Source organism: Bombus affinis, chromosome 6, assembly GCF_024516045.1.
Source record: "Bombus affinis isolate iyBomAffi1 chromosome 6, iyBomAffi1.2, whole genome shotgun sequence".
In the NCBI taxonomy this organism is placed as follows: domain Eukaryota; kingdom Metazoa; phylum Arthropoda; class Insecta; order Hymenoptera; family Apidae; genus Bombus; species Bombus affinis.
The window spans coordinates 6846192-6862710 of record NC_066349.1 but is presented as its reverse complement, the minus strand read 5'-3'; the positions used below and the strand labels follow the sequence as shown (position 1 = coordinate 6862710).

Here is a 16519-nt window from a genome sequence, read left to right as displayed (position 1 = left end):
CATTTAATCTATTTATAACGATTATTTGTTCCCTTGGACTTGTATTAGTATTGATATTGGGGATGAAAATGTTGCAATCAATATATTATAATCGATTTTATCAGAATTAGAAAGCATTATGTTTACAGAAGATTAATGTAACATAAAAGTGAATATATGTAACACAGGAATAAATCAGGTATTGGAATACAGAGGAGACTTTAAAATATCTCGACAAAGTTGATGTTCAGGGCCGACAGAAAACGTATTTTTCTCGTGCGTAAAAACAGCCTGAGAACGATATTTTTTCCCATTTTATCAAACTAATCTACGATGTATGACCGCTAAAGTCCATTCTATGTGTCTAGAACTTCCCACGTGCCGATTCGTTACGCAGCAGTAACACAATATCGTAACGCGAACGATAAAACAATACATACAAGCACAATAAAAATTGCGAACATTAACAAAGGAAAAGAAGTCTCCTAGAAATCATGCAAAAGACACGAGGGATTTTCTTTGTATGACTCACAGAAAGAAGGACGATTTCTAGCAAAAAAAAAAAAAGAAAAAACAGGGTCGGTAATAAAGAACGAAAAGATTCACTTGGAAAAAGGAATCGAAAGAAAAATGAGGACATCGTCGTTATCTACAATTGTCGAACATGAGAGAGACACATAGATCGGGGGACAATAAAAAGAATAGAACCTAGAAAGGTGATTCAATAGGACGTCCCTAAAACGTGGAAACGATTGAGCGAAATCCTCGTGGCTCGATAAAAGTGTCGATGCCCGTCAACCGTCGCGGCGACGCCTCGTTTCGATAAAACAAACGCCCCGTCGCCGCTTGCCACGAAAAACGTATGGTTGTCTGTCATAATCTTAAACCCCTTGCTCCTCGTTATTTTTCGTACACCGTGCTTGCAAATTGAATTAACCACTTGTCCACGACCAGCTGCGATTCGGAAAAAAAGTACTCTGTGCGGATGGAGAAAGCTTCGTGTCCGTCCGAACTTTGAACCAGGCTTCGAATCGAAACGTGACTAAAGAAACTTGTATAACGATATCTGTGTGATTCATAAGTTGAAAAACATGGACTCCGCGGAAACAGCAGTTTTACGAACATTCTGCACTCAATTGGGAGGAATGAACAAAGAGCTACGAGGATTCTGCTTGATGAATGTCGCGTGTCTGTTATATTAACTTGTCTTTTTTGTAAGTCGACGTGACTATGGAATTCTTTTTGTATATCGCAATTTTTTTTATTGTAATTCAATAATTTAATATGTATCTATTTTGTCATAGAAAGAATGTAATATTTTATATACGGTACTTATAAATGTTTCTGTAATTCAATAATTTCGTTAAATATGTGCTCATTAACTTTCACGTAAATAATATTTTTGCTTCTATGATAAAATACATATCTCTAGATCCGTGAGTTACAATTTTATTTCTGAAGGAGGAGAAAATATGAGGAGAACACGTCGTTATGTTTGGCTTTGCGATTATCGATTCTATATTAAGGCGAAGCTGAAGCTTTGTTCTACGCAAATTCTTAATTAACGTCCATTGTTATAAGTACAGCACATATTGACATTAATATTTGCGATTTATATCTACACGTTCGAACTTTTATAATTAAAAAAACATTTCAGATGCCTAAAAAATATATACTTCCGATTATTTGTAATGTCAACGTGATAAATTGATCGTCTATTTTCAAGACAGAAAGATACTGATTGGAAAGATTTATAGATTTTTGACAGATTTACGGAAATTGAAAATTTGATATAAATTATTATCGTAGATCGTTCTGTCGATTAGAAATTATACATATACGCATGTACGCGTTATATGTATTTTATCTGGAATATCGAGCAATGGCTGTTGAAAGATCAGGCACTCAGATTGCATTATGCAATGTGGCTATAGTCCATAAAGGGAACTGGTGGACCGCTCCGTAGCAGGAAGTGTGTTTTAAGTTGCAGTGCGTTTCGTGCGAGCATGAATCATTTGGCGGCTCAAATGACTCGGCTGTTACGTTATTTTCTTATTTAACGCGTAGGACAATGGAATGCCTTACGAATCATTTGGAAACTTTGAACCGAATACTGCGTTCTTAAACGCACATATCAATTCATTAAAATAATTTATAAAATAACTTTATTCTGTTCTGATAATAGAAATATATTTGCAATAGTTATTCTTAACTTTCAGATACTTTACATGTCATGATTTATTATTCCAAATTATAAATAAACAACAAACGTAAATCCGTCTGTGAGTCAGAATATTCTAATTTTTAAAGCAAGTTCTTTCGTGATATTTCTTTTTACGTAAGACCATTTAGGAAAAAGGTTCGCCTAATAAAACGATTCCTTTGATAGATAACTACGAAGAATCGATTGCGCGTCTAGAATCAGCAAATTAAATCCGCAGATTGCATTGGTTCTAACAGAGACTCCCTACGAAGACTCGTAGCCAATCTCGCTCGATAAATACGTAATTTAAGGTCATGGATGTTAATACGTCATGTTACTCACCGCAAGATGTAAGCATTAACAGAACTGTTTGTACACAAGTTCGTCAGTCAGGCGTTTAACGAAGGTAGAAGGTTAGGAAGAGTTCTCTATGCTCGTGAATAAAATAGAATATTCTCGCTTAGAGGAAAATAATTCATTCCGCAATTAAGGGTTTTGGAAGAAAGTTTATTGTTACAAATAACAAACCGCTTGAGAATTGTTATTCTTGAATATTAAAACACATTATTATAGATTGCTACACTATCGTATCACAAGAACTTGAAAATAAAAAAATATCTTCTAGATAAATACGAATTTTATATATTGTTTCATCTACTTGGTTCATTATTAAGAAAAATACGCTTGTAACATTTTTTATCGAAAATTAAACAACTATAAATCATTATCTTTTGACACTATCCAAATATCCTGAGTTGTTCAACATTTTCTCATCCGCATAAGTTTACTAGCAGCTCTAACCAGTAACCGACGTTTTTTGGTAAAATATTTCAAGTTCGTAAGTTTCACGTGAAGGGTCGACCTGCACGTAACACCAACGTCATGTCACCGGATATTAAACACTTGGCCTGCAGTTAACAGGTCGATGTCACTGGACGTGAAACTGTTAAAAAAGGACAGGATTTCCTAATTCCTCCAAATAATAACGATATATGTAAATATATTTGACATACTATTTTTAACTAATAATACCAACTTCCTAATATATTTGCTACAAATACGGAATAAATTCGCTAGGAGTATTTCATCTAAAATATGTTCTACCATAGATACTCTTTCAATCAATGTGCACTTTAGCTATAATCACATTCTGAATTTGGCCACGTAGCATGAGAGCAATTCCATCGGCTAATTCCGAACGACCACAACCCCCTACGAAACTGCCAGATAAAATCGTGTTACGTCCCATTATCTGGTAGGAGCTGAATTCCACCCCTCGGTCAGGACAACCACTAGCGAAGCAAACATCATAGATCGGACAACAATAACCCTAAGGAATTTCTCGATTTGACTTCTATGTTGCAGCAATTGAGGGCCCTGAAGTTAAAGTAAAAAACGATATTTAGTTTATGACCGTGTGAATTAGAATCATTGCGGTCCGACTTATGATGTTTGCATCGCTAGTGGCCGTTCCGACCGAGAAACGGAATTCAGCCCGTACCAGATAACAAGACGTAACATCCTCCCCCCGTTGAGAGGGTACCGATCAAGATATTGTGAATATAGAGTTAATTAGATCTTCCATCAAACTCCCTCTAGATTAATTCTACTGGATCGGGTTGGATCGATCCAAGATGCTGGTTGCCGTCTTAACCGTGGCCGTCCGGATGATGTCGTCGACGCCTGGGTGAACCTTGATGATTCGGCCTAAAGGCAACTGCATGGAGGGCACGTTATCCTCCCTGATGATGATAACTGTGCCTTAGGATTATTGCGGTCCGACCTGTGATGTTTGCAAACCTAGTGACCGTCCCGACCGAGGGACGGAATTCAGCCCGTATCAGATAACGGGACGTAACAAATCGTTTTCAGGGAACTCAAGAAACTCGAGCACCCGAGAACAATTTTCTAGCGTTCGTAATCTCAAGCAAGAGGGAAATTGAGCTTGCTCGGGCCACGTGTAGGAAACTATCAATTATTATTCTGCGAATCACGTCGAATGTCGTAAAGTCAGGCGTCTTTTCGACGAATGCCGCCGACAAAGAAACGAACGTGTATGGCAATGATATATAACCGCGAATTATTCTTATGGTTGGTTGAGAGGAGGCCCTGAATCATTTCAAGAATAGAGACCGTGGAAGTATACGAAAATAAATATTTACAGATTTTATACAGACAATTTAAAAATCCGAATAATGCCGGCAAATGACCTTATACTATACAAAGACCGCGTTTTTATTTAGTTTTAGAATTAAATACGTATTTTTGCTATTCTCTTGAATATTGTGCAAATGTAGATTGTCATAGCATTAATGGTCGTCGTTGAACTTTTTGAAACTTTATATATTTAATACGTATTTTTCAATCCTTAAAATACCTAATATTTGAATATCAAGTAAAATAATAATCAGAAAACCGAGAAAAATTAAATCTTGTGAGAAGGACAATTTCTTTTAGTATCTTACTTACTGTCTTAAGGAGCATCATTAAGATATAAAGGACAGCTGTTACTTCAACCATAAACGCGCTTTATGTAAGAAGAATTTTAATCTTCAAAAAATTCGAAAGTTTCTCAATGCATTATCCACGAGACAGAAATAAATTAAAGACATCTGCCCTTCCACTGACTGTAGCACTCATTAATGCTATAATTAAATATGACCGCGACGAGAGATAAGACTCGCCAGTGATAAAAAGGAAAGAAAGGGAAGAGGTCGAATCTGACGCGGATGTCACTGTTACATTAGCATACTCGATCCGGTTTCGAAAACGCGAGTCAACCTTGACTCTTCGCTGTTCCCTTCTCGCCAATCAAAAAAAATAAAAGAGAAAGCAAAATGAAGAAGATAAGAAAAAAAAAAGAGAGATTCGCTCAAGCAACTGTTCTTTCACGATTATCCAAGATGAAATTTCGAACGTAGCCGGGTGATAACAGCCGTGTTTTTAATACCGACTCGTAAACGTTCGTTTCGGAATTCATACCAGACGTTCGACCAAATTACTTCGTTTCTACATTTACTCGACACGCTACAATGATGCACGTGTTATGAACCGCGTGTTCACAACGATACGCGCAATTCATTCAACCGTGTCCTAGTTGTTTGCCATCCATTTGCTGTATTCTGGTTGATATCTCGTATGCACTTTAGAGCTAGCGGCTTCAACGTAGAATTTTTGGCTATTCAATCGGAATAGACATTGTTAAAATAAATTGGGAGGAACAAGTTGGATTTAACCCAATCTACAAAGCCAATAGAGCGAAGGTATTTTCACCGAGGTATTCTTTTTTCGTTTGTTTCTGGAATGAAGAGATATGGAAAAAGCGTGTGTCAAGAGATACGGTAAATATTAATCTTCTGTAACTAAAACTGCCATCTTTTTTCCTCCATCTGAGATTTAGCAAATAGCAATTATAATAATGAAATTAATTTAGCGCGGAGTGTTTCAATGCAGAGTTTAATCGCCGCAAAGGATATTTTGTATTCAGTAATGAACACGTTCTTTAATTACTGAATAATTATAACAGAGAATGAGGTAACGCCACTACAGTGGTGTACGAATAAAATATAAGAATTCACGATAAAACTAATCAATATTATGATCAATTTTTTGGACCTTTAACGTTGAAGGAAGTACCGGCGGGACATTTAAAAAATTTGAAACATTTTAAGAATGTAATCCAAAATCGGAAAACCAGCTGGCAAAAATTTCCAACCGCGTAATCGTCTATTTTTACACGTTGCGATACACTGTTCAATTTTTCACGAGGCGATCACGCCAATAATTATAATTAAGACAACGGAGAATAAGCGGATTATAGGAACGTGGCACATAACAGATAGCTTAGTCATATGCCGTTAATACATAGGTACGTGATCGTTTACGTTCAACACTAGGCGTGTACAACATGTGTAACTTGTGACAAGGCGTTCGATTTTCCAAAGTGTTGCTAGAACCCATAAACCTCCTCGCTATGTTGGTATACTCTTAAGAGGCGATTCTGCTTGCTCTGATAAGATTTGACCAAGCTGTGTGCGTAGAACTGCGTATTTTGACAAAATATCGTAAATACGAGAAATGTGGATTAATTGATAGAAAGAACTAATAGAAAAATACCAATCGTCTGATATACTTTGCAACCCCTTTTGAAGGGGTTCCTTTATAACTTATAACGCCCTCATTGTGCAGCTATCTCTTATATCGTTTGCTCAGAAATATTTTTATATCTTCAGATTGTTACATAATAATATTATTACATATTTCATATAACAGTATTCATTTTAACATACTGTTCGTTATCTTGTTTCACTCCTTAAATCTTTTCATCGAAACGAAAAAATTTGAAAATATAATAAAACGTTATAAAATATTCGCTCATATAACGATGTTTCTTATTCGTTTATTACATCGTTCAAGTTGAAAGTTCGAACGATCAATTGAGAAAATTGCTAAAGTTTTTAAGCTTGACGATTTTATCTGACATGCTTATTGTTGAGTTTGACAACATGACGATAATACCATACGCTCTGATAGGTATCAAATAGAGGCGATAAAGACACAATTACAAGGCGTCGTGTCAATAGGCGTGAGAACAAATTGAATCTTTCGAACGAACGAATTAGTATCGCTCTTTGCATTCGTGACAAACATTTCCATGATGAAGCTTAGACGTACGTTCAATGAAATAATATAGTCGAATGAGTGATTATTCCTTTCGTTGAATCTTTTATTAAAAAGATATCATGTAACAAGAAGTTTTCTATCTAGCGTATATGTTTTATTATATGTTGTTTCATAGTTGGTTTGAAATACGGTACACGTACAAATCTATACGTACTGACATTAATGTACTTAGAGTCTAGAAAAATATCGATCAATCAGTAGAAACAATGTCCCGTTAGTACATCGTAGAATTTCTAATGAAACGAAAAACAGAACGGCTCGATATCTTTACGAGATCTCATGGTCACAAACAGTACTCACGACCGCAACCTTGCAAACCTATTATTCTCATCGTTCGATCGTTGTTTACCCTTAAAAACAGGAATGTACAATAGCTTGTAAACGGAGCAGCTCGATCTCCACGAACGCAGTTTCAAACTTTCGATTTTCAAATATTACTTAACTACATACGCCGTTTGCTTCTCTTTTAATTGTAAATAAAATTCATATAATCTCTATACAATTTATTCTGTACTTTTGTTGCAATGAAGATGAAATATTTAACGAATGTATCCATTTATACGACGTTTCAACAAAAGTATCGATCAGGATGAAAACGTTTATTATTTCTAATAAGTGTATTCATTTACTGGACAATGCTGTAACGCTTGTTCTAGTAGACATCGAATCTTGTTGCAAGCGAATGAATATTTTACGTTTCAACCTTCTTTTTCTTTTAACAGAGGAAACGGCTTTTGAGGTTTTAAGAGAGTCATTAGTATACAATTGACATGAGAAATCGCGTATTCTTTCATATTTTTCTCACGCTTAAGAATTTTTCTAACGATAGAGAAGTATAAATAATCGAAAGGACGTTGCAGGGTTAAATTGTGTTACTTGTGAATATAACGTCTTATGAAACACATGTACATTGCCTAGTAAATGACACTACACATTTGCTGAATTAACACACATTTGCGAGACAAAATTTACATCAAATCTTAATATTTGACTTTCATTGTATGTACTAATTACACCTCAATATTTAAATTGTAAATTCCATTTTAACCTTTGGAAGAATAAAACGCCTAAAATAACTTTACGAACGTGTGTTAATTCTCTGTAATTTTCTAAAATCTACCTCGAAATTCCAACGATCACTCACCACAGCCTCTTCCACGAGAAGAAAATCCTGCGTTCGAACAAAGAAGCGAAGAACTGGACCCGAAATCCCCAAGAAACACGACTCAAACTCCGGTAAACTTCGTATATCTCAACACCTGCCCTCGTACCTTTCTCTCCCGTTGGCCTAACTTCTGTTTCAGGTATACGCACGCACACGCGCATGCAGAGGCAACGTAGGCGCCTATCGTAGCCGAAAATTGTTGGACGCTGGCACGCCGTGAACGAAGTACAGGTGGTCGTTGATGGAACACGACCAAGGGAGAGAAAGGAGGAACAGTCACGCGACCGTTTCACACCGGCAACAACAAAGTACGTGCCCGAACCGCGCGGCTCGCCGTCCCGACAACGACTGACTCTGAACGCCGCGAACACGTAATTCGGCCGAACCGGCTCAATGCAATCGGACTGACCACGCTCTTACGTCGGCCACTCGTCTCCATTATCACCGTGGGTCGTGCATTGACGTAAATCTTCGTCGCCCGTAGTTGGAAGACACTAGCGACGATGATGGTTAGGTTTCAAGCGCCAGGATATTTGCGAGACACGCAGGATGTACATTCATGCAAATAAATGGTATGGAATTCATTTTACATTCGTTGTTTTGATATAGCAGATAATAGGATGATAAAGCGATTAATATGGATTAACGAAGAGATATGATTAAAGTTTTGGAATTGGAAGATTTGTAGAAATTTCTAAATTAAAAGTTTGTACATTTTGATAAGTGCAATTAATTTCAATAAGATCGTAAGACGCACGGGCTACAGGATGCAGCAAGGAAGTTTATGGAATTTATTTTGAAGTTACTTCGTGTTTTGGTGTGCGATTGACAAGATTGTCGTACGATATGAGAAATGATCATTTCTGATGAATCTTTGAGTTTCAAAATCTTCAAAAGAGATTTGAAGAACGAAATGAAAATATAATTTCGAATTGATATCTAGATAACGAAAATAAAAATATTTGTGTTACTTAAATAAAAAGGATTGAAATGACTTTTATTTGTCTTAGGATGTCCACTTGCAGCTCTTGTAAATTCCAGTTTTCGTTTAACTATATACGATCACCAATCGTCTATGATACAGTACTGCTATCTGTCACATGCTATGGATAAAGTCGATGCATGACATTACCATCGGAGGACTCGGCAACACTCGATCGATAAATTCCTCGATTCGGTTCCGCTAGATTTTATCATCCATACGAACTCGTGACGAACAATCATTCCTATATATCGTTTTACAATACAGTTATCTGGAGAAATAATAGGAACACGATCATTTGGAAAATACTATGAACGCATTGCGTAAAACGATTAATAAACAAGCTTACGTTACAGTTATCAAAAAAATATATCCAAACATGTCACAGTTGCAATATGATTGAACGACGTACTTTGATTCATGCCACGTAACAAGATCGTGCGTCAATTTTATTAAATATTGTTTTTAAACTTTCAAACCGTATGTTATATTACGAAGGAAAAGAAAGATTACGAGTTGAGATTCGATAAAGAATAGGTATGAAATAATACGCCAAGAATATTACAGCATTCGAAGCATTAAATTTATCCCACAATGACCAACTAGCATAATTCCTTTCCCAGGCCTTGAGAATCGACACGAATTTCACGTCTGATGCGTCGCAAATTACATCGACAGAAACGACGACTAAATTTCTATAGAAAAAGAAACATTGCTTATACCTCGCACGTTGAACATAGTACTTCTCCAACGAATGTACACGTATAAAGTGAAAATAGTAGCAGACATTAGGCCAATTATTTGGAGCGTAGAGTAGACAGACGCACGAGTATTGCTTTGATACATTTTTCCGTGATGCGCATCGCGTGCCAATAATACCATAATCAAACAGACTGTTACCGTGAGCATAGAGGAATTTATGCGTGTCTCCGCGTCTCCACGCGAGCACGTACGCACGCTCCCCTTCGAATCGCTGAATTTTGTTTCGGTCACGCTTTCTACATGAATCCTGGAAACTCGACATTGTCTCCCACGATTACACGTAATCACCGCGTTATCTAGGTATCAGCTAAACGCGTATATGAAGTGAAAATTTCCTTCGGCAAATCGGAATTAGGAAGTGTCGTATGATAAGACGAGTCGATAAATTTTGTTCAGGCTTAATTTCATATACATTATGATATATTATTGATAATTTGGAATAAGATCCCTTGAGAATAAAGTGTGTTTTTTGATAGAATCTCGTAGAAAGATACATGTATATAATATAATCGAAGCTACCTAATCTTCTACGATTCAAGTCATCCACTAGACTTCATCGAATTATCTCAAATTTCTTCCAGTCTACCGAACGAATCTGTCGAAACGATTTAAAGCGCGTTACAACATACGATAAAATCATAACTTTTAAAATGTAAAATGAACTTGTAACTTTTGAAATACTGTTGAAATGGCAGCGGAGACGACTCCACTTTGCAAAAACTCCCTGAAGCAAAGCAGCTACTTCAGCATCAAGATGTTTGCCCGTCTCCTCTCTGTCACGATGGTGGTAGAGTGTAGAGAGACGGAGCGTAATTTCATTCCCCATATAAAGCGACCTGAGTCATCAAATTCACCCTACACCGTGCTCGAGGGTGACAGAGAGCCGCGCAAGGGTGGCTGAGTACAACATTCCGGTCTTTATGCTACGAGACCGTGAAACTATCTTCGGTGTGCTGATTTTTTAACGGATTATATTATTACAAGAACGATCATGCAAGTAGATAGTGCCACTTTCATTTACGACGCCACTTTTGTCCCGTTGAAACAATACCTTTCGCTTCAATCGTGTCGCCAGAAAACCATTTACTCGCGATCTTTTTAAAAATGGATGGAAATACAGTGAAACGAATTAGATTGCTGATTATTTAAGTATATTACGTATTTTTTGTTCGTCTTCTTTTATATATTTTCTGTTATGTAATACTTAAACTATGAATAATTATTCTTAATAATAGATAAACTATGAATATTTCGAATTCAGATTATTATGAATGTAATCAAAAGAGCAGAACCTAAGCAGAAGTTCGTTTTTCCAATTAAATATCATAGCAAGTATTACACTTTGTTTTTCACAATTTTAACTGATTAACGATCTTACATAATTTTTGATGTAGATTTTGTTACAGCTTTACATTTGCCAAAAATAGCTACATAAACATCCGCAGACTAGTAATATTTCTGTTTTCATGAATTTTTCTTTCAAATATTTCTTTGCGAAGATTGTTCTCACTATTTAGCAAGCTACTTTTTCACGTTCCAGACTAAAGTGCAAAATTCTTAAAGAATCGACCGCTTCTTTAAATTGAAAGAGATCTTTGCGAGGCACAAAGCCGTCTGAAAGCCACCCTAAACAATGTCGAGTCCTGCGGGGGTGGTGAGGTGGTACGATCTGGAACGGGCACGTGGATCGATAAACAATTGCAGTCACTGGTGACCAACTATATTTCACTCGTTATCATCTACGCGCTACCGGAATCGCCAACCTTCACGTGATAAATGCAACCGTGACGTAGCGAGTGTGACGTAACCCACCACCTACTACGTCATCGTGTCGCAAACTGATTATACGAGGCCGTAGGCCGTAATTCAAAATGATTTATGGCGCGGGAAAATGTGAACAATAGTCTAAATATAACAGCTGAAATTTAACATCTAGTTTGAAAGGAAATTTGAAGGCATTTAAGAATAAAAAAAAAGACGCGTGTAAGTCGACGATTCGTAGCATTTGGTCATTGAATTACAATCACTCGACGTTTTTAATATTATTTTTTTAATAGAATTGTAAGATGTATCGGAATTCTATATAGAATCGAAATTTATCAACAACAGCACAGATACAAGTTAATAATTCGAAAGAACTATGTAGCAAATTATGTTACATGATATGATATTTTTAGTTTTAATTGTCGTAAAAAAGTATGAGATAGCATAAACAACGCCGCGTATATATAATTATCACTATATTTGTTACTAATGAATTTGTTATTACACGTGGTCCTAATTTATTGGAATTATTTTATCGTGTATGTAATATTATCGCTTATGAAATATTACAGGATATAGTTCGAATAATTTAGAGAATTAATAATGAAATATCCGTTGAAACGATTAAAAGATTATCAAATCGTATAGAAAAAGAAATTTACATTACGTGCCGTTTAGAATTAATTTAATTTAAATTTTCCTCTTTCCACGAAGTCACTTCCAACGGATGCCTGTCTATATTTCAACTTCTAGGAAGTTGACATCAAGACGTGAAATTTACGTTTTCGCGGATTTCGCGGTACGTTTATACCCGCAGCGTGCGAGATCATATACGTGACTTGGTGCATTTCGCTCGCTGGCACGTTTCGATTCGTTTTGTTTCACCTCATCTCGCTCTGTTCTTACCCTGCCTGTAATTCACCGAACAGTAAATCTTGTTAGCTTGAACGTGTACTCCAACGGACCACTCGTGTCAGTCTGTACAAGAGTATGGTTCAGGACGTAAAATCGATACCGAGTTTCTCTCACCCCTAGAATTGGCGGGAAACGAACCCCCTTGTGTTACGCTAGGGACCAATCTGGAGATATCCTCATTCCATTTTCCTCTGTTTGGACACCGTTTGCCCTGATTGTTCATGGATTAAACGAACAAAAAGCGGATCCAGTCATAGCGAAAAGTATGCACGACATGGCGCATGAGTAAATGTTACAAAGAGTAATTTTCCAACGAAGGCAAAAAGCTCGTTGACCTGTCTCTGTATCTAAAAATATACATGTCCTCGAAAGAAATACAAATCTAACTGAATGTACCTAAATATTAGATCACAAGAAATGGATTTAATAACGCAGCATCCTAAATTTAATTATCACATTTTATTCCTAGCAATTCAGCAAACATCCTTTAAATAAATCAGTACGTACGAACAACTATAAGTCGTCAGAAATACGCTTAAAAATTTACCGAGAATCAGCTCTTATCCTAAAAACTAATCTTTCCAGTAAGGCAACGTTCCAAGGTAGACGAATTGATCGTCCAATCACCATCACTTCCAACAAACCAGTGCACTAAAAAGTACAAATTCTTCGCACAAAGTCCTCTCAAACGCTTCCTCTATTCCCGAAAAACAATGAAAATGTATAATGAAAAATTTAACGGTGAAGAGATTCGCGCCTATTGGAGCCTCGTTATTCATAGCCTCTCGCTTTTGAACCAGCAGACTACCGGTAGTAATTACGATCCAGCCTGTGCTGTGTCAGTCTTAAGGTCGTTTACTTTCGTAGCGACTAGGCTGTCGAGCGTCTGTTCGCGTGTACAAGCGAAATAACTCCTAGAAAGCCAAACAGAGTCGATAAAACGTTCGCCCTAGGCGAGACGATGTTCATTAACCCCGTTACTCTCTCGTGAAATCATCCGTGGACGCCGGTTTCTTCTTCGGTAGAACTCCGCCTGATGAATCTCCTGGACGTCCTGCGAGTTCGACGTGTGCTTTGATACGGAACAAAGCAACTAACGGAACACGTTTAAACATAAAACGATGTATCGATGCTGGAACAAGCTGATAAACCGAACGATGGGATCGCTGGCTATGATTATTTTGAAAAAAAGCGACTGAGGTAGTAATCGTTAGATGCTTGATAGATGGAAGATGATAGGATTACTGGTTGAGGAAATATTGCTGATGGGGAGAGGAAATATCGCTGATGAGATTTACGATTGAACGAAACAGTTATAATCAGTATGGTACGGAATCACAGATGTTTGATCGAGAGGAATATTAGGTGCTAACCCTAACGTATGAGCAGAATTTTGCAAACTTACGAGAAAAAGATAGGAGAAATAAGAAATTGTAAGTGATAAAGAGTTATATAAGCGAATGAAATAAAATTTAAAAATCATAAACATATGTGTGTGTATAATTCTTAAATAATAAAGCATTGTAAGAGACTAACAAACAAGAATTTCAGTGAGGAAATTGCGTCAGAATTCACAATTATGTGAAGTAATTACGCTAACTAAACCGTGAATGCCGATAAAACGGAATTTTCGATGCGAAAGAATCGAACGTACTAGTTACAAAATACGTAAACAAGAAGCACGTATGTAGTTACAGTGAATAAATTTCAAATCGTAGACAGAGTGAGCTCCGCTCAATAGGAAATTCGCGGAACACTCTCAGGCAAATGCAATTTATCAAAATAATTTATGCTGAATAATTTTTTAAACTTGATCGGAATAAATGAAAATTTCAAGGAAATTCAAGGTCTTTGAGTAAAATAGCCAGGAGGTAAGGACGATACGATCGTTATCGGACGTTCTTTGGTCGCGAAAGCTTTTCTCTACTTTCACACGAGAACGAACGATATAATACACGTGTTTGCCAGCAGTGGTAGTCAACTGTCTGAGTTCCCAGCCATTAGAGCAAACAAAACCCGTTTCTTTGTGCACACAGCTATCGAGAATCCAATTAGCAGCAATGCCCTAGTGATTTAATCATTATATGTGCAACAAAGTCGCTGTTACCACGCTATAAATTCATTTCCCTCTCGTTTAATCGATTTTTCACTTATTTTTTCTTTCCTTGTCGTGTTTCCAAAGAAACGAATGATATTAGTTTGGCTGTTAGTGACTTAAGGGGGTGTCCTGAATTAGAATCTTCTAAAACATCGTCTTTTTATGATTTTTTTTAGAAAGGAAAGACTAAAAAAAGGGCAGGAAATAGTGTGACATTAAAAATTCTAGCAGGTTTAAAGAAAGAATGTGTTTTATAAAAAGAAAAAATAAACTTTAAAATGCTATAACAATTATTTAAATAAACTTTTTGACGAACTTTTTTAGTTCATCGAGAAGAAACATATATAATAATTTAATCCTTTTTTGGTTCTTTCTTGCGGTCAAGAATTATGAGGTGGATCTTTCACGCCGATTGAAAACTGCAGCCCATGAAATAGGTCTAGAAATCTGTTATAATTTTTTTCTTTTGCTTTAAAATAAATTTTGTTGTATTCGTTAAATATATATAAAACCATAGCTCAAAATTCAATAACTTCATTTCTTTCTTTCCCTTCTAAAAAAAAATCACAAAAAGACGCTGTTTTAGAACATTCTAATTTAGGACATCCCCTTAATTTAGTGGCATAACTTGACTCAATCAATATTGGTCCACATATACAATAAATAATGTTATTAATATCTTGTAAATGTTCCGGAGGTTGACAAAACATGATATTTAATCCTAAAAAATCAAACGAAAAAAATAGCGTTGAAGATCGATTGACGATGTAATGAATTTTGAAATTACTCCTTTTTTAAAAGATGACTGATGTGACTTGTCACATTTTTCGCCTGTGATCGATTTGATTCGTCTAGCAGGTACCATTCAAATATACAATCTCCTTTTATTTTACAATTATCGTCTCTGTCGATCGTGGAGCGAAATTGCTTGGCCGAATTGCACCACGCCGAAACCTTGAGCGATTTCAGACTCACGTATGTAGGTGTTGTGAGTCACGGAGACGCGTGCGTGTCCCACGCGCGACCCACGAATCACGTTTTTACGTTTGCACGAAAACCAATCGCTTCGATGGTGGCCTCCTTAACCTGCCAGGTGTTCAAACGATATTTTTGATATCGACAAGCATCAATAAAGAGTGATGTATTTTTGTTTCGATCGTGCGACAGAGTGTTACGACTTGCAGTCGCAATGATACCGATGTTCGCGGAAATGATATTCCGATCAAGGTCGAATCTGTCGAAAGAGTTGGACGATTCAAGTCGGTCAAGTCCCTGGCGGTAAACTTCGATCTTAACGTATTGTAGTAACTGGCTGGAGACAAACGTGTCTGTTTTTTATTCAACAGTCGTTTACTTTACTATAAAAGAAAATTTAGAATAAAAAAAGAAAGAAGAACGTTGAATATAAAAGTAATGAAAGCTCTTTTATATAAAGATTTTTCATGCAAATACGAGAGACAGAAGTCACGGACTATTTAATTATTTTAAAAAAAGAATACAATTCACAAAAAATATGGAACTATTGAATAGAAAGTATCTTTGGAGCTAAGACTGTTGGTTAAATATGTAACGAAAGATATTGATACCATAGGCGATATTGCGACTGGATAGAAAAAAGAAAGTCATTCATATCTCGAATCGTTACACAGCAATTTTCCCTTCAAATTGCAACAGCAAGTTATATACTTTATTAAGTAACAACCAATATTCGTCCACCGAGACGGTCTATAGAGTTCCGCAAAAGTAAAAGCGGATGTTTTAATCTCTCTAATCGTAATCCGGCCATTTGTACAAACGTTCGACTTTCGTAGCCGATAGCAGTTTCACAACGCCAATAAGAAACTGCTCGAACCACGATACACTTCCATGATTGACGTCCGCAGGTCTGGCCTCCTTGCGGTTTCAAACCTCTTAAATGTAAACCAAGACGTCGATATTTTTATATTTCTCTTTTTAACATCATGACGA

The 16519-nt window shown here is 36.5% G+C and overlaps 1 protein-coding gene across 5 annotated transcripts in view; it reads right to left on the bottom strand.

Moving 5' to 3' along the window:
- The window catches only part of LOC126917943 (ral guanine nucleotide dissociation stimulator), a 41267-nt gene that overhangs the window by 18476 nt on the left and 6272 nt on the right, over nt 1-16519 (bottom strand). The window contains exon 1 of one of the 5 annotated variants that reach the window (XM_050725413.1): nt 8010-8468. The exons of 3 other annotated variants lie outside the window; for them this stretch is intronic. In XM_050725413.1, coding sequence (XP_050581370.1) covers nt 8010-8191 — 182 coding nt within the window. In that variant the 5' untranslated portion in view covers nt 8192-8468. Of the gene's footprint in view, nt 1-8009; nt 8469-16519 lie in introns of those variants that run through there. One more of the 5 variants, XM_050725417.1, reaches the window with a different exon arrangement.